The 24,549-nt window shown below is 36.3% G+C and overlaps 1 protein-coding gene across 1 annotated transcript in view; it reads left to right on the top strand.

Annotated features, from left to right (window-relative positions):
- The window catches only part of LOC145690027 (transcription initiation factor TFIID subunit 4-like), a 59,945-nt gene that overhangs the window by 20,235 nt on the left and 15,161 nt on the right, over positions 1-24,549 (top strand). Inside the window, exons 5-9 of the mRNA XM_081764525.1 lie at positions 4,999-5,127; positions 8,118-8,240; positions 10,719-10,954; positions 12,940-13,106; positions 20,948-21,078. Of these exons, the coding sequence (XP_081620651.1) occupies positions 4,999-5,127; positions 8,118-8,240; positions 10,719-10,954; positions 12,940-13,106; positions 20,948-21,078 (786 nt within the window). The remainder of the gene's footprint in view (positions 1-4,998; positions 5,128-8,117; positions 8,241-10,718; positions 10,955-12,939; positions 13,107-20,947; positions 21,079-24,549) is intronic.

A 24,549-nucleotide genomic window follows, 5' to 3' on the forward strand; every position in this document is an offset into this window, starting at 1 on the left:
ACTGCGTTGCTACAAATCAAAGGTGCAGCCTGTATTGAAGCTGTCATGAGTGACCTATTTCCTTTAGTAGTATGATCCGTAGAAAATGAGAGCTGTCTTCTTCAAGAATGTGGTGAATGTCCTGGAGTGGAAGGAATAAGTGTGGAGTCTTTAATTATTGATCCTGATGAAAATGAAAGTGTTACGTATGCCATATGGGAGAATAATGATCTCGTTAAAAAACTGCGCCACTTTCTGTTTTCGTATCGTACATTGCTGGTTGAACTGTAAGAATTGTAATTCATGACTACATCAAGAAAATCCAAAGAGAATTAATTGCTACCGAAAAGCACCGTATAAAATTTCAAGATAGAAATTCTGTTTTACTTCATGTGGACTTTGTTGAAAACTGGACTGTTGTTCTGCAAAGTGAAATTCAGAGTTATCACCGGAATATGAAACAACTGACAATTTTGTTGTAATAAACGACGATAAAACACACGATTCGGCTCATACTCATAGTCATAGACAAGATTATAAAAATACTCGAAGAAAAACGAAAATATATTTTATAGAAAAAGGTTTGAATACGTGAAAATAGGTGTCTACAATTTCCCAAACCGTGTCAGTGATTTCTGATGGTGCTGCATCCCACTTTAAAAATCGCTTTCCAATGTTCGAGATGCAGACAGGTCCGATAAAGCAGTGTTTTTGCAGTGAAACCGGCCATGCAAGGGTCTCTGCGACGGTATTGGGGGGGGGGGGTAAAGAATGTGGCAACGCGCCATAGCCTTAGGCTAAGGCTAAAACAGATACACAGTATTAAAACCGCAGAAGAAAAAAATGAAATGAAATCTTCAAGTTTTACGTCCCACGGTTATGCAAGTTAGACTAAAGGAGACTGTGATTATGAGAAATGAATGAAATGGTGGAATGCAGAAAGTGGGAGGAAACGGAATAACCCCGAGAAAACCCACGAGCACGGTGTTTGTCCACCACAAAGCCCACACGGCGCGAGCTAGGATCGAACCAGGAACCCAAGTACCGGAGGTGAACGCTCTACCACTGAGCTACCGCGCCCCCATTAAAACCGCAGAAGAATTCGTGAGTATAGTGCAAGTACAAACTTCGGGTATTACTGTCGTTTTGTTGCCTGGAACTGAATTCGACGACTTCCGGAAGAAAAAAAGGAAAAGTATGCGACCGGTAACTGGTATTCAACGAAGTCATCTTTGGCTTTCGGAAAACTGCGAAGTTTTTATGGCAGTAACGGGTCACCATGAACTAATTTCATGCTTCCCCCAAAATCGAACTTCTGCAATTCAAAGTGTAGATTTAAGAAATCTGCAAAAAGGAACTTTTGTTACATACATATGTGTATGGTAACCAGGGGTGCCTAGCAGAAATATGAATAAATCATGAATTATTTGAGGTTGAAGTGCTGTTTATGCTTCCACATGGACCTTCAGCAAGATACAGGTTTCCAGAAGACCATAAGAGAAGTGAAAATAAGTGTTTTGTGACTATCGACAATGTGCTACGCAGGGACGGATCCAGGACGGACTTCTGGGGGGGGGGGGTTGTAATACTGCTACTTAGAGCTACTTTTAAGAGCTCCAAGCTCTGGGATGGGTTTTATTTATATATAAAATAAGAAAGTTTCTTCTTCTGGGGGGGGGGATCGTCCCCCAGGATCCACTCCTGGATGAGTTGTGAGTGAACCAACACCTATTGGAGCACCTGCACGGTTACATGCTATTAGCGAAAAAGACACCAACCAAGCAAATGATTGGTCCATGTAAAAAAAAAAAGATCAGTGAAATTTTGTTTCCGAAGACCATTTTAAGTAAGTGAACTTAAAATTTGTGTGTTTCGTAATCGTAATTTCCACTTCAGATTATTTCGGTTTAAGAAAACGGAGGAGTAGGGGGAGGCTCATTTTACTATTTCAGAGAGCCTTTTTGATCAAAATGATAAAAAAAAAAAAAAAAAAAAAAAAACAGTCAAGAAAACATTTTATTCTTCATTTAATGAATTTGAATTACAAACATCGTCAAATCATTGCACTTTTATTGTTCCCAGTGTTGCTAACTGTGACATCAAAATTAACGAAACTTCGCTAACTTTAAAAGGCTGCAGTTAATTCATGAAGCATTGATCGAGAATGGTATTTGGTGTGTTTATTATTCATGTAAAGTTGAACCATCTGACAAAATTTCAGAATTTTAAAAGATTGTGTTTTCGAAAAAATGGCGCCCAAAAATGGCGATTTTTGAAAATTTTACAATTTCTCGAATTTTTTGCGACAAAACGGTTGCACACAGAAGCGATATATTTTTTTTTCGGAAAGTGGGTAACTAGGTCTTACCAACCGTGAAAACAGAATTTTAAAATTCGAACCGGAAGTGCTCGAAAAAAATTCGCAAACTTCGACTTTTCAGATAAATTGACGTTCATTTGCTAATTTATGTACAAAAAGATACGCATGCGCAAACCAAACTATAATAAAATATACTTTATTTATATCCCTATGTACATACCACAACAAGAATTATAACTCTACCTGTCTCCATAGCCGAATGGTGAGGCTCCGAAGTTGACCATTTTCCATGTCTTCTACAATTCATAAATTGTATTCCTCGTCTTTGATGGCCCATTACTTGGCGGGAAAATTTTTTTCGACAAAACAAAAAAATATGGGTCTCTTAAAAACATGTCTAGTTGCTATAAAGAAAGTTTCAACAATATCTGAGATGGTGATGGTACAATTTTATATTTTTTTTGCCTGAGTTCAAATGGAAGGCACCAAATACAAGAAATTTTCTCTAGTAAATAAATGTTAGTATTTTTATTATATATATACAGGGTGTTTCAAAACAACACCGACAACGTTTGGAAAGTGATTCCTGACGCCAAGATAGGTCAAAAAGAATAGACCAACCTGGGTGCACACAAATGCTTCCTTTCGGAGTTATAGGCTGCCGAAAACATGAAAAAATAAACTTTAAAGGTCCATAACTCCAAAACTATGGGATCTATCGTAGTCGGGTCAAGACTCCACTTAGGAACTATTATACGCCCTATCCTAATATTCATGTTTCAGAATCCTAAGGTAGTCAGGCAACAATTTTTGTAGAGGGAGTTTTACTACCGGCATATAATTTGAAGTACTCACCAACTGCCTCTGTAAAAACTGTTGCGAAAGTACTACAGGATTCTGAAACATGGATATTTGGATAGGGCATATAGTAGTTCCTAAGTGAAGTCTTGACCCGACAACGGTAGATCCCATAGTTTTGAAGCTATGGACCTTTAAAGTTTATTTATTTATTTATTTATTTATTTCATGTTTCCGGCAGCCTATAACTCTGAAAGGAAGCATTTGTGCACCCAGGTTGGTCTATACTTTTTGTCTTATCTTGGTGTCAGGAATCATCTCCCAAACGTTGTCGCTGTTGTTTTGAAACACCCTGTATATATATATATATATATATATATATATATATCTGGACATCACGGCATCTTAATCCCGTCATATATGTGAGAGATGAGCACACTGTCCAAAAGATAACTGCCTGTTACTATTACGTTAGGTACCAACTCGGTATATGTCTGGTGTGAATGAGGAAAACAGGAAAAATCTCTCTTAGGATGGCTGGCTTGAAAAAGCTGTTACACCTCTTCACCTGAGTGTCCCCACCAAGAGTCGAACCCGGGACTACTCGCATCAAAGGCAGTAGTGACTACGCTACACAGAGCTACATACGTGTTAGTATTAATGACTTTTTGATATAAACAGAAACTTCAGAGAAAAATGTATGTAACCTCGCCGAACAGATTTAATCTGTATGGAAAGCCTAAATATATTATGATTAAATTTGTTAGTACCTCTCTATTTTCTCTTTGACTTCCATAATTATTATCTACATTAGTTCTCTATTTGAATTCATTATACAAAAATCTAATGGTTTCCCATGCTTTGAACAGCAAAATAACATAATCAATATGAAAATCTTCCGAATGTTTTTCTCCTTATGGCATTTCCACTATATGTTATGAACATCTTTTTAAGCTCGTACTTCTATTGTTCAACATTTCTCTGTTATGTACTTAACCTTCGTGCAGTATTTCTTTAAACCCTCACAATTTGTTTTAAGATGGATCGCAAATATTGTACACTTAAACGTTCATAGGATAACACCTACTGTTTTGATAAGACATCATTTAACCCAGCAGAGTGCTGGAACTCGATATGGTATCAACTCAAGTGAGCGAAAAATGTGTTGGAGAGATGTTTGAGCCGTGTCGTCTAGATACCTAAACATAATTTCCTAATATGTAGAGCTGCAGGGTCTTGGGTACAAGTCAACCAAATTATTACGTTTCGTACGTGCTTGATTGGGTTCGCGTTAATTAAATGTGGTGGCTACAACATTCGTTGGAAATTCCTGAATTTTTCTCAACCCAGTTTTGGGTCCGATAACAAGGGGAGCATCGTATCGGTTTAAGACACATGAAGTCATAGAGAGCTATGTCATCGCCAAACTTTCCAACTTAGTGGTTACTAATTAATGGTGTACTTAGAAGGTACGGAAGAAACATTTTGCTTGCCAATTATGAACTTAAAAATTTAAGTTCATATTACTCTTCGTTAACTGGTAACAGTTCTCATTACTTAGCCTGATGAAGAAAGAAAACAAAAAGTGACCTTAAAGTGTTACTTGAAGATCACCAGTAATCGATCCACTCTCTGTGTAAAGGGATTCATGGGGTTTGTAAGTTCTGACTGTTAAAATGGAATATATAAATTTCTCTAAATTAAATTCCAATTCGTTTTGAAAGAAAAATGTATTCTAATGTTTATGATTCTGATGAAGTTGCCGTGGGAGAGTCTGTTTCTCATGTCTCTCTGGATATAAGTAAAATATTTTTATCTCCAGTAAAAGTGATGTCACTTTAACATAACTGTATGTATATATAGCTTTTATTGTGTTTTATTTTATTTATTTTCTTCTTCAGAAAAGTTTGCCGCTTTTAAGACAATCGCTTGTAACTAAAGAGCTGGTGATCGATGGCATCAGGCCACCGCCGCATACTGTGGTATTTTCCCTGCCTGCGTCAGCGGCAACCATGGTTCCACAACTCCAGGTATGTTTCGGTTTCTATAAACCAGTGTTCTGAAATTTAAGTTCTCCAATAGGTTTTAGATTCTTGTCGTTCAGTGGTGTGTGTATATGTTCCTATGTTGAATTAAGGAATTTTGAGAGTAAACTGGATGCCATAAGTCATTTATTCAATTTTATTTATTTATTTTAGATAGCAGATTACATGTTGTATTTACCACTGTTCAATCCTGTATTACAATTTGTAAGGAAAGTTTATTTGTTTCGAAAAGTACCCGTTTAATAATTCAAATAACTATGTGAATCTGATGGTAAAACTAGATAACAGATGTAAGAAGTCAGTAATGTGTCTTAATACATAATGTACCGTAGATATGATCCGTTCAAAAGTAGTCTTGGTATTCTAATGTTCTTGTACTACAAACCGGTAAATGAATTTGTCGAAAACAAAATAACGTATTTCATAAATGAATAATCATAAAATAAATCTGATTCGATACTGACAAGAACGTTATCCTGAGGTGATGTGATTTATTTTTGCCTCAACATTGGTAAGAACATGTTCATGCTGACCCAAGAAATTTTTTTTTTTTAATTAATTATAAATCGACATTTGTATTGGATAGATCTTTCTGTCAAGATATAACAGTTTAATGAAAAAAAAAAAAAAAAACTAAACTGTTGAACCCAATGTAATCTTCAACTAATAAAATCACATACCTTAGCGTCTTTGTGTTTTATTTAATCGTCCATCATTTCGATGTCATACTGAGTCTTTTTCCAAATTGCATCTTGAATTCCTTGTTGAGTGTCTGCAATCTTACATTTTTAGTGTCTTCCTCTTCTAACTGGAATACTATTTCTTAATATTGCACAAATATAAACGTTCTTTGAACACTAATACGTACAATATAAAGAACTGTATAGTTCTTTATACTGTACACATTATTGTTTTTAACATTCATTTAAATTGCTTTTAGTCTACTTCGCTAGTATTTGAAGATTCGTTTATATTTATGGTGTGTTAAGAAATAATGTTCCAGTTGGAAAACGAAAACACAAAATCAAGAATGTAAAATTTCAGCAATTCAACAAGTAATTCAAGGTGCATGTCTGGGAAGTTTATCAGTATGACATCGAAATGATCGAAGATTAAATAAAACACAAATATCCTAAGGTACGTGACTTTATTAATCCTCGCACCCCTAGTAATTTTTGTGACGCGCACTACCAGGGGGGGGAGATCATTTTGTACCCATCTGTTGAGATTCAATATATCTCGCAAAAGAAACTAATTAGAAACTCTTACAAAAATTTACAGTACACGGGAAAAGACTAACAGTTATTTATTATACTGCCATCTAGGAGTGACACTTCTAAATGTCAATCACATCTCCTACCAACGGGAGGGGAGGTAACGTTGTGCCCACCTCCTTAAAATAGCAGATTTATGAGACACACGTGAAACTCTCACAAAAAAAAAAAAAAAAAAAATCTACAGTGACTAAAGTGAACAGTACACGGGATTAGACTTAACAGCCAAATTCAGAAAAGGCGGGATATAGCTATTTATTACGCTGTTATCTAGAAGATACACTTCTAAATGTCAGACACATTTCCTATCAACGGGGGTTCCCGGCAGGAGCTCATGTGGTTCGGATTCCACGTTAATCAGTAGGTCCCGTCTCGTATAGCCTCGCTGCTAAAAGGGACGATAAAATCAACTCAACTCCTATCAACGGAGGAGTAAAATAGCAAATTTATGAGACACACTAACATTCAATTTGCATCACTGTAAGGCAGCGTTTCCCAACCGGTGTGCCGCGAGGAAATCGGAACAAAATTATTAATTCTATAGCAACCAAATTGCAAGACATAGGAAAAAAATTGTATATTTTTGTATTTCACATTACTATGAATTTCTACCATGGAAAAAATTATTGTAATTGTAATGTATTAGTCTACATCTATTACTGTGTGGCAGACAGTATTTCGGCTCGTACACATTTCCACGGTTAGCTGCTATGTTACGCTTCAATTGAGTCATACTAACACCGCGAAATGGTAGCATTTGTACGGTACGCGTCAAGTGAACGTTCGTACAACTTTCATCCGCACGTGAATGACAGAACAACACTTTGTTCAACAGCTGTGTCGCAAGCTGTGTGATTGCAATAATATGCACCGGTTTTGGTTAAAACAACAAAGTTAAAAGTACAAGACATTTGTTTGTTCGTTCGTTATTTAGTAATCTTCGTTCTTAGTGAAAGGTTGGATACAGTTTTCGAAAAGGAAAGCGTATTTTTAAAAATCTGAGTCCTATATTTCATTGCAATTGTTTTCTATCTTAAAATTAGAATAAAAAATAAGCATAATGAATTAGCATAGGGTATAATCAGTGATCGAGCTTTCATCTCTATGAGAAGATCAGTAATCACAGAAAAAAAAATTACCATGGTATTTTATATTTGCAAATAATAATAATAATAATAATAATATCTGAGTGTGCCGCGAGAATTTAAGTTACACCCGTAGTGTGCCGCAAGTTGAAAAAGGTTGGGAAACGCTGCTGTAAGGTATATGCTTTAGTTAAACACGTTGAGCAATGACTTTTTTAAAAATTTTATTTATTTATTTTTTTACAATTTTAAAGAAACGATTAGAAGAGTAGAAAAACATACTTTGGCGGGCACAAAGTACCCCCTCCCGTTGGTAGTGCGAGGGTGCCGCGTGTGTATACATAAAACAGTGTGTTATACATAAAATAAAAACATTAGTCAATGTACTATTGTTTTCTTAAATTATTGTAAATGTCAGTCCAGACTTGTCTTATTAGATACATTCTATACATACTAATCCCTCACACACATATTAAAGATCCGGTTAAAAACAATTTTAAAAGTATTTATTGAAACAATTGATTATGTAAGTATGTAGAAGTTGCAGAGTATGTTCCATCTATATGATTATTTTTCTTCTTCCAAATTTCATTTTTCTTTCCTTTATATATTACAGACACAAATACGGCCACAACCTGTCACTGCCCAAGTACGTGTTATGGCTCCAGCAAGCGCCACTCAGGGGATTGTTACTGCTATTCCAAGGGCAGGACATACAATTCAACAGAGGCTTGTTGCGGTACGTACTTTTGGTCTTTTGAATTAAAGGAGCAGGTCGAGTTAAAAACAAGTTTGGTGCAATGGAAAGAGTAACAAAAAAATAAGAGATCCGTATTTTTTTATATCTTGATAGGCCGTCTCGTTCAGCTTCAATAGGCATTTGTTTTTGATGAATCGTAAATGCTGACGTCACACGTAGGGTACGCGAGGAACTCAGCGTGAGTCAGCAACCACTACTTTGTACGCAGCTGATAAACCTTTAATAGTGCAGTGGATTTAAGAGAATATGTTTCGGGTTTGTTAGCAGTCTTGCTTTGTCTTGAATTCTTGAGGGACGTTTTTGTTAGTTGTTTTTCCTAGAGCATTAGTATAAAAAAGAGTAGAGAGAGAGAGAGAGAGCAGTAAGTACGTAGTGTTGTGTGAAGCAGAGTTTCTTCCAGACATGTTTTTAGGGGGCACTGGCTCCCGGAGCTCTGAGAGTGCCTCCAGGAGGAGACCAAAATAATACGTCTATAACATAATAAATATAATAGCACTGTGTGAACATAATGTGCCTCTCCGAATACTAAGTGTGCCCCCCTCCCCCCGACATTTTTTTCTGGAAGAAACACTAGTGTGAAGTAGAAAACACGTGTTAGTACAGCACGTGCTGTGTCTGTGAAGTAAAGAAGAAATGCCTAACGCCTGCTGTGTTTTCGGTTGTATTTCTCGTGCGATCAAAGCTGAGGACATAAAGTATCTTTTTTGTTTGTTTGTTTCCAAGTCGTGAGAAACCACTAGATCGATATAAATTATGGCTCAAGAAAATCAATGGAAGAAAAAAGTACCAAATAAAAACACTCGTGTTCCAAACATCTTGAAGAGCCTGCCTTCGAGAAGTCAGGTTTACTGGAGAAGAAAGAAAACAAAGAAGAAGAAAAAAAAGCTGATGCCAGTGGCGGATCTAGGCTGGGGCCGGGGGTCTAGGCCCCCCAGTTTTTTGAGTGACGAAATTGATTTAAGCTATTATTTAGATATTTTTGAAAGTTTTTTAGTAAACATGATATACCTATCTTAATCTGGGTTCTGACTGCCCCTCCCCCGAGTTTTTTTTACTGTCTAGATCCACCTCTGGCTAATGCCAGGAGAATTATTTACACGCAAACTGAGAAAGAATGTTGTTCCAAGTATATTATTGAAAGGTTTAGAATCCGAGCCATTGAACAAGCGCCGATCTATGTCCAATTACCAACGTAAAAATATCGTAAAGACGCAATTGACAGTTGTAGTCAAGACGAGGCATTAGAGTATAATAGCGACGATGTCACTCATGATTCTGATGATACTGCTTTAGAAATAAGCTATACAATGTGAATTGGGGAGTGAAATACACCGGCTTGTAGAAGGAATCAGTGACGATGACTGCTCCCCAAGACATTGATTCATCGTTTAATTTTTCTGTATCAAGTGTCAATGATGGTGAAACGGGTGATGAGAGTTGTTCCGCGAAGAGCGATGCGAATAATAGAAAGTTAACCGGTAAAGTGTTTTTCGTATTCTGGCAAACTTTACAGATGTTATTTTACTTTTGCCACATATGTCGTGCTCCGTTAGTGACAGTGTTGAAAATTACAACAAAACGTGAAAATGAACATACTTATGTTTGGAAATCGGAAGAATGATTAAAGAAAAGGTACTTAGATGTTGTAGCAATCTCGTCCGCCATCTATTTACATGGTATTGGTTTCGAAATGTTGGTTCCTTTTTGAAACGCTGAACTTATGCTTTGTAGGCTACGTTTTATAATATTACAAAAACTTTTGTGAAGCCTACCATCAGATATCATTTTCTACATGCAGATATTTCTAAGTCTTTGCAATCAGTTCTGGAAAAGGAAACCGTACTTAGAACGTGCCACCTCACCTCTCACAAACAAAATGCTTGGCACTGTGTATGGAAGCCTGCTCTCACTCCTTGACCCCGCGTATGACGTCATCACAAAATCTTCCTTCCTCTGTTACTCACTAACGACTGAACGTATCGCGATCAAACAAACACCGTTCCTTTTAGAATTTTCAACTCTACAAATGGAAGTAATTTTTAAAAAATGCATTTCTAAGTCGAACTGCTCCTTTAAGTAAGATGTTTGATATTATATAAAATTGAATATGAGTTCCAGTACGTATGCTGCTAGTGCGTATATTTGAGAAATTAAGCCAGTTAGAATTCAGATTTATTTTTTTAAACATAATTTTTATAGTGAAAAGTATGTTCACAGCTCTATTTGATAAGAATTTTATCAGAGAGAAAGATGTTTCTTTTTGAGTATGCAAATAATTCCTTGATTGAAAAGGAAGCATAGTAGAGCGCATATGAATAATAATAATAATAAGGTCAGAACCACATTTTAAATACATTTTAAAAGACATTGTTGTATACCATTCGTAAATAATTATTTACTTTCGAAAACGATTCATGAGAAGCATGGGTGTTTTATGCTGTTTATCTTACGTTGTAGCCTGGAACCGTAGTACGACCGCAGTTGCCAGCGGGGAAAGTGGTGACAACATTGCAGCCTCAGGTTACCAGTACAACTACTACAATCACATCCACACCAGCAGCGGTTACGGCGACGGCGCCACCAGCATTAACTGTGAGACCAACCACTCCAGCGGTTGTTCCCAAACCCACTGCCAAAGAAAAGGAAAAGAAATCCTCCTATACATCCTCATCCTCCTCATCCACGGCGTACACGTGAGTACTTATCTGACGTTTAGTAATTACTAATGTAAAATTATTATAAGTTTAAAGTAATGCAGTAAGTACATGGGTCCCACCATAACCTAGAATCTCACCCAGAAGGAAGAACCCCAGAGACCAAATGTACCGTGTTATGCAAAAATGAACTAAGCGCCAAACTTTGAAAATCCACGTAAATGCGACGATTGGTTCCTGATACGCATTAGAACGTTTTGCACAATCGAAAAGAGAGGAAAACCAACACCTTTCTATATATATATAAAACATAATTTCACTTTTGATTACGGCTACATTAATGTTGGACCTCAACCTTTATACGTAATTTTCTTAAAAGTATGAAAGTGGCGCTTAGTTCGTTTTCGCATGACACGGTACAAATGTCTGGTAATTTTTCATCATAATTCCCTTCGTTGTCTGCGTGTGCTTTTGATGGCGCTTTGCATTGTTGTGATTTCCATCTCTAAGCATTCTCAAAGTTGTCAACATATTTATCTATAACATTCATGGCGACATAATCACAAGAGAAACATTTTCCAGTAATGCGTTTGTGAGATTGGTGAGGAACATGATGGTCTAAGATCAGTTTAATACTGCGGATGTTCCAGCAATTCGAACACGCATTCATTAGTAGTAGCAATAGACACGAAAATGGGGACATTGTTGTTTAGGATAGTCACCCATTTGGAGAGTATTTCACAGCAATTTACCTTCAGATCATCTCACATCCTCAGTAGGGCAGCATGTTATCCGGTGAAAGTTGATAAAGTAGAATTATGCTAGGATTAGTTTTATAGTAATGGATCTAGGTTTCATCGTCTATCAGGAATTGCTTCACAAATCATCTTGGTTCGGCGGTAAACAGACAAATTTCCTTTCAAATTTATGTAACAAGTTAACATTTGGTCGTTGGTTGCAACCACAAACCTTGGAACTAGAATAATCAAGCTGCTAGACGACCTAAGTTTTTCTGTGTTTTGGCGCTTCCTCGAACCACTAGAGGCAAGCCATCAGACAGTTAAGAAATTAAAGGAGCCAAGATATGGAGAAATTGATAGAATTACAGCCCAACAAGTGAGAGGGTAAGTTTTGAATCTTTCCCAATTTAGCGAACGGATTTCTGTATGGTACTTAATATATTTAGAATTTTTGTGTTGGGAATTAACACGTGTTTGTCAAAACCATCGTATGCTTTTGGTAGCAATATCCTATTTAGAGACCCTCAAAGTTGGCACATGCCACGTTTCATTTAAATCGAATACGTTTTATATATGTGCGTTTTACACGTGAACGTGTAGTTTAGTAGAGACCTCGTATTGGTGTCAGATTCATTTCGTAGTAGAAGTAGAATGACTCATAGCAGTCAAAGAGCATAAAAAATAGAAGGTGGAGAAGCAAGAGCTCAGAGCGTCAAATTCAATGTGTACACTCATGTCCAAAATGATTGTCGCATATCTATAACTGTCTTCTTGTAAGAATATAATTTGATAATGATTTTGCAGGGTACTTTTAGTACTGATACTAGGTGTATAATCGAAAAATGTATATTTGTGATAAATTTCATAGGAAAAGAACTATAAGTACGAAAATTAGAATGAGTAAAACAAATTGTTGCTAAATGGACAAGAAAATTTTATTTTCGTTTTATTGTTCTTATCTACTGCTCTTTTGACATGAAATTTGTCATATACATGTCTTTGGCGATTGTACACATACTAACATTATAAGAAATACTGGGCGAATTCGTTATCAGATTATATTCTTACAAAACATATTTATAGACATGCGACAGTAATTTTGGACATGAGTGTACATTAAAATAGCTACAACTCCAGAGCATCTATGATGACATTAAATAACATTTTTTAACCCTCTTCAGTCTCAGTATGTAATAATTCTGTACGAGCAATAATGCTCGTATTTGCTTTTATATAATAGCCTTTAAAGACTAAACATCATTAAAATGTTCGGTTATTTTTCAGGGGAGATGATGACATCAACGATGTTGCTGCAATGGGTGGTGTCAATTTGGCCGAGGAAACTCAGAGAATACTCGGATCAACGGAATTTGTAGGAACACAAATTAGATCGTGTAAAGATGAAATTTTTCTACATTCAATACCGTTGCAGCATAAAATTAAACAAATAGGTAAGTTTCTTTTAATAAGTTATGTAACTTTTTTTTTTTGTCATGTAATAATTTATTGGAATTTTTTTTAGAATGGTAGCCGTACTTATACAAACTGAATATACACTATTTTACACTAATATATGGTTTTATCATGTACTTGTAACAATAGTTTTAAAAAAATGGATAGATGTTTAGTGTGAAGAAATTCGTTTAAGTAAAAGTACTAGCTTGATTCAAACTGAAAACTACTATTTTCGACTATAAAGTAACCTCTGGAAATTCAGATGTCCTACCTACATATACAGAACAAAAATCGAAAATGTACATAATTGAGTAGTTTAATTGCCTTTCGTAAAAATATTAATACCGTACACTCCAACCGATGCTGCGAAGAATTTGCCATCTGTTAGTATTTAATCTAAAATAAGGCAAGCCACTGGATACATTTGTGCAGAAAGTAAAGAACAAGGAAATACCAAATTGAGTTTTTTAAACATAGGTAGTACGTAGAAAGCATGCCTTTATTTTGCAGTGAAGTACATTTTGTTGCACAATCTCTGCCAGCGTTTAAAAATAACTACAATCCTATGGCGATACATTTGAAAGCCAAGAACTCACGCATCCCATTTTCCACATCGTCAGCTGTTCCAAACCATCGAACAAATTATAATCTGAGAGGCCAGGTTTGGTCTGCACTGCCAATTCAAATTCCTGAAATTCCTCGAGTTGCTGGATGATCTTGTCCATAACATGAGCGTTTGGAATTCATTTCCAAAACACGGGACAATCGAAATTCCACCTTATGCACAACATGCCCTTGTTTGCTGTTTCACGACTTCGTCTTCGGCAGTGGCTCCTGTCCTAGTTGTAACTACTGATAATCACCAGCAGTATAGATTTTTCGTCACCTATGGCGATCCAACACCAAAACTTGTCACGAGGGTTCGGTAACAATTGTTGACACAGAGTAAATCGTCTTTCGACTTGTTGTCAGCTCGTGGGCACAAGTTGAGTCCGTCTACAAACCCCAGTTGACAATGATGATGACTTATAATGGTTTGGGATGATTCTATCTGTGTTAGAAATTACCTTTTGCTTGTGGATCCGTCGTCACAACCATCTTGAAGAGTTCCTTATTAATGACAGCAGGTCTCTTGGCGCGAAGTTTGTCTTCAACACTTACGTCGCCAGACCTGAATTGCGTAAACCGTGTTGGGGTTGTTGGAATATTCAGTTTTCTCTTCTTACAGAGCATAGATTCTTTGCAGCTTCCGTATAATTTTCACCGTTTTCTTCCAATAATGTCTTAACAGTGTACGATCCAGGACTGGTTGTGTAGTCCTAATCCAGCTCTCGAGGCGAGATAATGTCTTGCCTCGAGAGACCTTGTTCCTAAGCATGATTAAGTATTCTTTCAACTGAGATATATGCCTTTATAAGATGCGTTTAGCTGAAAAGCATGCATATATAGGGTGTGTACTTCTTTATTAAAATTAAATTATTTTGATATTAATTAAGTAATAATTCCAGAGCCAACATGGAAGGAGTTGTATATTTAGGGTGACTGGGCCGGTAGTGGACACCTTTAAGGAAATTTTGATTTTTGTGTTTTAATTTTTCTGCGGTGGTTTTTTATTCAGCTAAAGTAAGATTTTGTTCCCTTTCAATCCAAGCATAGCTTTCAATCATTAAAAGAAACTGTAAGAAAATATATGCTAATTTTTCATTGGTAAGAGCAGTTTTGCTAATAGGTAACATTTTAGGTAACACTTATTATACGCTACTGTGTTTATTCATATTACATTTTCTTGGTAAAATTAAATTTACATAGACATGATCACTAATCTATGTTATCAAAGTAATTAAAACAGGTTGTTTAATTAGCTACAGCAGTTTAATGAAACTATGGAGTTGCGTAAACATATAAAAGTAAAATACAACATCATTACATTTTAAGTAAAGCGTTACATTTTTTAAAGAAAAAAATATGTAAACCCGTAGTGAAGATATTCTTATGTACCTTTTACATTCATACATAAAGATGCAGTCTGTTAACACACCATATTTTAAGGGTCTTCCATACAACGAAATTAAACTACCACTAATTTAACAGTTTTTTTCCTGTAGTATGGTCAAAACAAACAAAAGAATTCGAAAAATGGAAACGCGGTGCGGTTTAGAACATTAGTTTGCATGTGATACCGTTGTCGTGTCTCATCTATCTGCTATCGCTTTGGAGCTCTTTATAGATTTGGCATTTATTTGCGAGTGTATAAATATTTGTACAGTGATAGCAGATAGCAAGTCATAATAACGGTATCGCATGCAAAATAATAATGTCTAGTGCACTGCGTCTTTGCTTTTCGATTATTTTGAAGTTATTACAGAAAAACTGTAAAACTCGCGGTAGTATGTAGTTTATTTTTGCTGTATGGAAGACCCTTAATGCCAAACATACAATAAGAGACAACCTTATTCTACATCATCTGAACCGAAATCACTCGTTTTCGGCAAGGTCACACTCAATTTGAGCTCAAAACTCATACAAAAAGTTTCTTTCGTCGTCGGAATCGGATTTAGCCATTTTATGAAGATAGAAAAATCCAAAACCCTTGAGTTTCCTGGATATACAACCATCATAAAACTACTTTTTACATTTGGAACACTGCACCGATCTCGTCATATTTCCAGTGTGGACATGTTGAGAAGATCTTTGCAGTATTCTTTTGATACTCACGTCTTTCGATGTTTATTTTCTTATTAATATTACAAGTTGCTTTTCCCTTATATGAACTGTTTCCATTCTTAGACTTCGATTTTGATTCATATTCCTTTTTACTTAAGTCCATGTACTGCCTTGAGCACACTACAGCAGAAAATTGGAGTTTCCTCCTTTTGGAAATTTATGTTTTCTCTGGAGTTTTTAGCCACAAACAATTTTCTTTTGAATGGACTAGACACACAGTTTTCCCATTTAGAATTTGCTGTGAACATGTATTGCCTATGACATGTCGAACTGGTACCGATAGGCTGAAAGTCTGTGGCTGTTGAAGAAGATGCATTGATTTTTTATTGGCATCCTTCATCGGACTTACGAGATAATCGTTATGGGTAGGTTGTATATCTTCAGTAGGATCGCGGAGCAATTCCACAGACTCCGTAGACATCGTTTCTGTATCCTCTGTTATCTTCTTAGAGCGGAATTTCTCTCACATATAAAATAAGTGAGATTTTTCATCCCCATGCCAGTTGTCATCGACTTCTTTGAAACTTGTTTACGTTTGCTTATCAATTTTCGATTCCATTTAATCTAAATGATTTTGAGAGCAAACAGTATCGACATATTCAGTCACGGCAGACTGTTTAGAATATATGCTGCAGATAGGAGACATGTTTATTTCTGCCTCAAGTGCGGCCGGTTTCTTCTATGCTCACAACTGAAATTGAGTTTTCAATTATGGTCACCTAGTGTGGCCGTTACTAAAAGATAGCCATTTTAATATTTTAGTAATGGTCACCCCTACAACTCATGTCTGCAACAATGTAGGCGTAAAAATATATATATATATTTGAAATAACTGATCATTATTGAATTCGTACTTATTAAAAAAAGATTCCCAATAGTTATAAAATAAAATAAACTACATATAGCGGAATAATTCGGACGGTTTGCTTACCTTCAAAATTTGGAAATTGGAAAAATTTTACACATGCACATAAACAACAACTTCTAGATTCGTACTCCAACTGAAAGCTATCCAATGGGGATGCAGTATATAGAACGGGTAGTAGGCATTACAGTAAAAATGAAAAATTAAAACTTATTGGCTAATACGCTTCTGCAGTTCAAATTTATTGTCCTAGGTAATCAGTACTGAAAGGGTGACCACTACCGGTCCCGGTCACCCTATATATATGGAGAGAGAGTTCTTTTCTGTTTTAAGTTGGAGAAGAGAGCAGTTTTAATTTATTTTTTAAAGGTTTTTATTGCAAAAACTTTGAGTTTAGAATTATTTATTTAAAGACAGCAATTGGCTCATTTTTTAACTTTTTTTAACTACCTAGCTTGATTTCGTCTGTAAGAGGTTCCTATATAGATTCAATGGGTAAACGGTTCCTGAACGGGACGTGTTATCATCTGCATGATCTTCAAATACACTCTCAATAATTAGTCAGGTTTCTAGCCTCAGCAAGCCATTATCGCACTTCACATCTCTCAACAACTGGTGTTTTATGGTTGAATGAACTTTCTCTTTTTCCTGAAATCAGCATTGCAACCTTCTGTCTTAAGATAAAAAAAATTAAATCTAAATATTTAACAGAATAAGGAGATATCACTAATAAATTTAATTTCGAGGGTACACTAAGTAATACGAAGTACATCGCACGTAATCTTATTATTAACTTCCTAGTCATGGTAGGAGACAAGGCTTGAAACTTAAGGCTTTTATAAGATTCAGGAGTAGTAGTTAACTCTTGCGAGTGACATCTTTCTGGACTATCTTCTCAAACGTAAATCAGTTTTATCAAAAACGACTCAGAAGATTCTGTTTATATTTCATAAATAAATATTTAAATCCAATAACCCAAGAGTAATGTGTAAAACAAATTCTTATATAAAAATATGCAGGAAAGGTAATTTCCTGTTAGGGTTTTCTCTCTCTCTCTCTCTCTCTCTCTCTCTCTCTCTCTCTCTCTCTCTCTCTCTCTCTCTCTCTCTCTAATACGGCATGCGATTTTATTGATACTTCCTTCAACTTGCAGAAATAACTCTGTTTGGGATTGCAATACATCAAGTTTACGTGAGGTAAAAGGAGTAAATTCTACCCGATGTTGTACGTTTGAACATGCTCATACAAAATAATTTTCCAGGGAAACCTACCGAATAAATTATTCATTTTTTTAAAAAAAATATGTGTACAGTTATCTTCTTTATCGCATTCAAACAATCCTCATTTGTTGCGATTGAAAATAGAAGGGTAAACGGGAACAAACAACCCAGACTTTGAGATTTCCATATTTTAAATAATATAATAAAATAATTTTCTGTGAAGACGTTGCTAGATTTTGACATAATAAAGAGTATAGTTTGTTTATGGCTTAACAAACATCCCAATGCATGTAGTTAAAATAGATCAAGGCACCCTTATTCTCCCGATATTCTGAAAGTTATTTCCGCGATAACTTTCGTGAAAAGTATTCGCTTTTGAACAACGTAATATATATTGCTTACGATTTAAACTAGTGAAGAATGGGGATAATCCTAGGTAGGTCATCCAGCTGGTACTTGAAAGTCTCTTCAATGGTAACTTTCGTTAAAAAAAAATGCAATATGTGCATTGTAGTATATTATTTCTGATGCCTCAAATTTGCCACAATTTCCTTGAGTTTATAATCAATTAAGAATGAAGAAGTTATTCTTTTGAACATGACTTTAAAATACATTTTGTGATTATAAATTATGTTTTTAAAAAAGTCAAAACATCGGAATCACAAATAAGAATACAAAATCATATTCGATATTACGGCACTAAGGGGGGAGGTCGAGCTGGGTGAGCCTCCCTCTCTATGCCACTGCCTTGAAACATAATCATGGAACATTAAACTAAAAAAAAAGACCGTGTAAGAAGAAAATCGGCTATACTTAATAATAATAATAATAATAATAATAATAATAATAATAATAATAGAAGTAGTAGTATGAAAAATATTTCCTACTGTTTGCTAGATTAATATTCGAGTGTAATTTAACATTTTAAAACAGTCTTTTCTGGGAGGGGGGGTAAGAAGACATAAAGAAGATAACTGTACACATATTTTTAAAAAATTGAATAATTTATTCGGTAGGTTTCCCTGGAAAATTATTTTGTATGAGCATGTTCAAACGTACAACATCGGGTAGAATTTACTCCTTTTACCTCACGTAAACTTGATGTATTGCAATCCCAAAAAGAGTTATTTCTGCAAGTTGAAGGAAGTATCAATAAAATCGCATGCCGTATTAGAGAGAGAGAGAGAGAGAGAGAGAGAGAGAAAAAACCCTAACAGGAAATTACCTTTCCTGCATATTTTTATATAAGAATTTGTTTTACACATTACTCTTGGGTTATTGGATTTAAATATTTATTTATGAAATATAAGCAGAATCTTCTGAGTCGTTTTTGATAAAACTGATTTACGTTTGAGAAGATAGTCCAGAAAGATGTCACTCGCAAGAGTTAACTACTACTCCTGAATCTTATAAAAGCCTTAAGTTTCAAGTCTTGTCTCCTATCATTACTAGGAAGTTAATAATAAGATTATGTGCGATGTACTTCGTATTACTTAGTGTACCCTCGAAATTAAATTTATTAGTGATATCTCCTTATTCTGTTAAATATTTAGATTTAATTTTTTTTTTATCTTAGGACATAAGGTTGCAATGCTGATTTCAGGAAAAAGAGAAAGTTCATTCAACCATGAAACACCAGTTGTTGAGAGATGTGAAGTGCGATAATGGCTTGCTGAGGCTAGAAACCTGACTAATTATTGAGAGTGTATTTGAAGATCATGCAGATGATAACACGTCCCGTTCAGGAGCCGTTTACCCGATTCAATAATTTATTCTGTGAACTTGACCATTAAGAATTCTTGATTTGATTGTGAAAAGTCGACGGTAATGCAGTACATTTTATTTTGCGATCTGGCTAGAATGCGTCATCTTTGTAAAACGCTATTCTCCATGAGATGTCAAGATCTTAAAAACCTTAGTGGGTGGGAATCGGAACTGTCCGAACAGTCATATCCTCGTACTAGTGACATTGTAACTTAATTGTGTGTCCAACGACGTTGTCATAGTTTTGGTCCGCGTTACACTATGATTAATGACTTATACGTGTGGGTTCTTCCTTTCTTTCTATATAGAGAAGGGGGATATGAACAAATATTGACAAACTTGCCTGCATATATGGATCGTTCCTTCTCAACAGAAGAAATATTCTGTTGAAAGCAGGTTGAAAGTGTCAAATAACAAAGCAACATCAAGTACTTGGAGTTTCCAGACTACTTTTTTCTTCGCCAAACCATTTGAGACATTCCATTCCTTATTCATGTGACGGACATCAACAACTTTTGCTCACCCCCTATTCTCGCCGAGAACTATCGTCCAGTTAGAATTTTGTTGGCAACACCGAATTTCGAAGAAAATATCTGTTTCACTACCATGTAGTGGGAGGAGAATGCTAATAGGTCAATTTTCTATACCATCCACTAAGCCTTTTAAGATTCTTCCTAAAGATTATTAATTATTACTCAATAAGTTGGCCCCTATCTGTCTTGGACCCTAAGACTTTAATCTTGTACTACTACTATGAATTCACTTTCGTATGTTGGACACTTAAACTGAGCATTCCACTATATAATAATCCTTTCATTTCTTGAAAAATATCGTTACTTTTCAGAGCGTCAATAAACCTGTGGTCAGTGTATCTGAAAGATACACAGCAAAAGATAAAATCCTTCTTTATTGCATTTGTCTTCTGTTGGGATTAAGTGAAGTGGGATCTACTTTCAATGAACTGCGCCAAAAATTCTCACTAGTTAGCCATGAGGACCTCCTGTGCTACTTGCTAACGAATAAACAACTTCGTGCGTTCGCTTTTGTTACAAGCGAGATTTTTTATTTTTTTAATACGTTTAGACTTTCTCCTTGCCTCATGGTTTGAATCAGTGACTCCCAGTAGCCATCCTTGGAATTAATTAGTAACAACTCGTAATTGAAAACAGGAGCAATGTTTGTTAACGGTTTCTATTCTTTCAACACCATTAGTTGACCAGTTAGACATTAAATATGTTATATGAAACCTTATTTTATATTCCAGTCCAGCGACATGGCTTAGACGAACCTTCTCCAGAAGTGGCAGCGCTAATATCACATGCTACACAAGAAAGGTTGAAAAATCTCGTTGAAAAACTAGCTGTTATTGCCGAACATAGGTTGGATGTTATTAAAGTAAGTAGTAAAGTGTTCAAACTTCATAATATAATGTAAGGAATGGGATGTTAAGGCTAGATTTTCATTTTTTTTTTTTTTTTTTTTAAGTTTATTCTTAGTTTCAATTTTTTTCTGCCTTTGTATATGCCGAGTCTGACTATAAATAGTTACATAGGAAAAAGTGAATACCAACAATATACGTAGTCTTACCATAAATACTGTCCCAACTTTTTGAGGGTGGCTGTACTTCCTTTCGTACGAGCGAGCGACGCCAAGAGCGGTATCGCGAACCGTGAGTCATTGCTGGATAAGCTGAAGAAGTATAAGGCTTGCGTTACACTATAAGATATATCTGGGAAATCTCTCAAGATTTTTTTATCTAGAGTCAAAATCTCAACGTGTATGGCATTAGATCGCATGTCATTTCTTATGTTCTGAACGATCTTACGAGATTTCTCTTGTTTAGAGCATGCTCTATTCCGGTCATAAGATTTCGATTTAAGCGACATCAGGTAAGAGAAAGTGAAAACAAATTTGTTTTCTCCCCGCCAGCCGCCATATTTGTCCAATAATTTGTATTTTTTTTCCCTCCATTTTGCTGTCATAATTTATAGTGTTGTTAACACTATTCCCATACTACCAATTACTTTTTTAACAGTAGGCTCTTTATATACTGCTAAGATATTTCCTAACATTTTTGCTAAGATATTTCCTAGGATTTATCTCATAGTGTATAGCAGGCCTAAGTATGTCAGTTGTAAGTGTTCAGGATGGAATGGGGCGAGTATGAAAATCGTGTAGCCGTGAAAGCATTGCACAAGGTAGGCAAATCACCAGGGGAGATTTTCAAAGTCCTTCAGAATCTGCAAGTCACAAAAAAGTTCGTTTACCGCACTATCCAGCGCTTTGTTGAGACTCTAAAACTGTGAAAGATCGCCCGCGGCAAGGAACACCACGCACAATGCGAACACCGGAAATTGTGAAAGCGGTGGCAGCGCGTGTTCGACGAAATCCAGTTAGGAAACAGTTATGACTTGGGACCCCATGCTTACAAAAAACGCAAATGGCATCTCCTGAAAAATGAACTGAACCGCCAGACGCTCTTAAAAGGAAAGCGCTTACTTAAGCGTTACGAAGCAAATGGGCACCATTGAATCCTTTTCACTGATGAAAAGATTTTCAGTATTGAGGAGACTTTCAATGACAAAAATGACAGGATATATGCCACACCCTCTAGAGAAGCTGATGAAACGCTCCAAGGATCCAGAGGGGTCAGCATCCTGCCTCAGTCATGATGTGGTGGGGTGTGAGCTACGAGGGCACAACGGAGCTTCATTTCTGTGAAAAGGGTGTCAAAACCTCAATCGAAATGTACTAGGAGACAGTGCTTGAGAGACTAATCAAGAACCTCACCAACATCCTCATATATGGGCAGAATTGGAGCTTTCAGCAGGACTCAGCTCCTGCTTATAAGGCATGAACAACCCAGCAGTGGCTGGAGGCAAATGTTCCGGACTTCACTTCCACTTTAGATTGGCCTTCTGCAAGTCCGGGCCTAAACCTTTTGGACTACAACTTGTGGCCTGGCCTAAGCTTCAGGAGATGGCTTGCAAGAAGAGGCATCCCAATATTGAAAGTTTAAAGCGGTCTCTTCGGAAGACAGCTGAAGATTTTCCAGTTAATGTGTTGCGTATTGCAACTGATGACTGGCCACAAATACTTAAGGACTATGTGCATGCTGATAGTGGCTATTTTGAATAATTATTTGTCATTTTGGTTCATAATATATGTAACTCATGGTATTAGGATATTAAAATATATCTATTTTGTGTCAGCATTTACGGTAAAACTGAAAGAATGTAAAGCAGACATGGTCTGACAACAATTATTTGCACAAATCATATTTCAAAATGTCCGCCGTTACCACGGTCGGTGTCTGGTGGACCGCTTGTCTATTGTATTGTCTTCAGAGGCAATGTCGCCACTGTAGCCAGTAAAGAGAGCTTCAATCTGTCAATTGGGGCGATTCTTGCAGGTAAATACTTTCAAGCACTGCCCACAGTTCGTAATGCAGGGGACTAAGGTTAGGACTGCTAGGGGGCCAGTTACCTGTGGATATGAAGTCAGGCATATTGTGTTCCAGCTACTACTAAGTTGATTTCACTTTGTGGGCAAGACCAGAATTTACTGTAAAGTAGATTGGGATACTCTGAACAGGATAATGGTCTAAGTCCTTGGTACTCCTGAGCACCGATTTCCAGGCCTTTCTTACAAAAATGAAGACATGTGGTGCCAGCATAGCTCACTCCCCACCACACCAAGACTGACGCGGAATGATGGTCTTTCTGGATTTTAGAATACTTGTGTTGGTTTCCCGAGATGATAGGCATTCACTTAATCATTTTGGAGCTTGAAACCCTTCAATGGTGAACAGTTTCTCATCGGTGAAGAGAATCTGTTAGTGCCCTTTGTTTACATGTTTACTTCAAAGTGACGTCAGAAAGTGTCTCGTTGACCTTCGGTAAGCTCGAAGACCGAAGTCTTGACTAGTCTTGATCAGTGCCTCTTTCCGTACGCTTTAACAACTCATCGCCACTGCTTTAACAACTTCTGGAGTACTTGCACTTTGTTGACAGCCATCTCCAGGACGACCCTGAACAGACCCAGTATCAAGGGATTACTAGATTGTGCGATACTGAAACATGCGACTGATTTTCGGTTTTATAAGCGTATTGAAAATTTCGCTCGCTTGTTTTCCAACTCTGTATCGCTATCACTGCTACGTGGTTTTCGTAATTACCTCATTCCAGTCTACCTGTACGGGTTATATGTCTCCCTTTCTACAGCAGCACTCACAATGTGTCTCCTCACATTCCACCGCCAGGTTCATTCATTGTCCTCACAATGGACAATGTTACAGTCTCTGTTACTGTGTAGCGTGGTTTACGACCAGACTATACATATATATAAAACTTCGTTTGGATTCGAATGAAGTAATTTTCCAGCTCGGCAGTTAACGGTGTAACCTGAGCAGAGTGAGAGAAACTTACTGTATGTTATAGTAGTTCAAAAGTATCAAGATTCCTGCTTTCCAAAATTTTAGATTAGGTTTTGTTGTTTTGCCCTTAGTACAATTGAATGATGGATGGAGGAGAGAAGAGGTGTACGGAAATATATATATACACAAATTTGGATATCATTTAAGTTAGTTTTTATACACTTTTTTTAAATCTTATAAAGTAGACGCAAATAGCATTGATATTTGATTTGCTCTGAATTTCTTGGTCTCGAAGGTAAATGTAAATTGTGAATCCAAGAAAGCCACTGAAAAAAAAACTAGGACTCTGGAGTGTCTCTTTGGAATTAAGGGTTTTTTGTTACTTTTATTGAGTTTAACGACCTACGTTAATGTGCCAAGGCTAAGGGAGATGTGAAACAAGAGGAAACGGGAGAACCCCGAGAAAATCCATGAACACGGTGTTTGTCCAT

The sequence above is a fragment of the Thermobia domestica genome, chromosome 7 (genome assembly GCF_964235325.1).
Source record: "Thermobia domestica chromosome 7, izTheDome1.hap1.1, whole genome shotgun sequence".
Lineage (NCBI taxonomy): Eukaryota > Metazoa > Arthropoda > Insecta > Zygentoma > Lepismatidae > Thermobia > Thermobia domestica.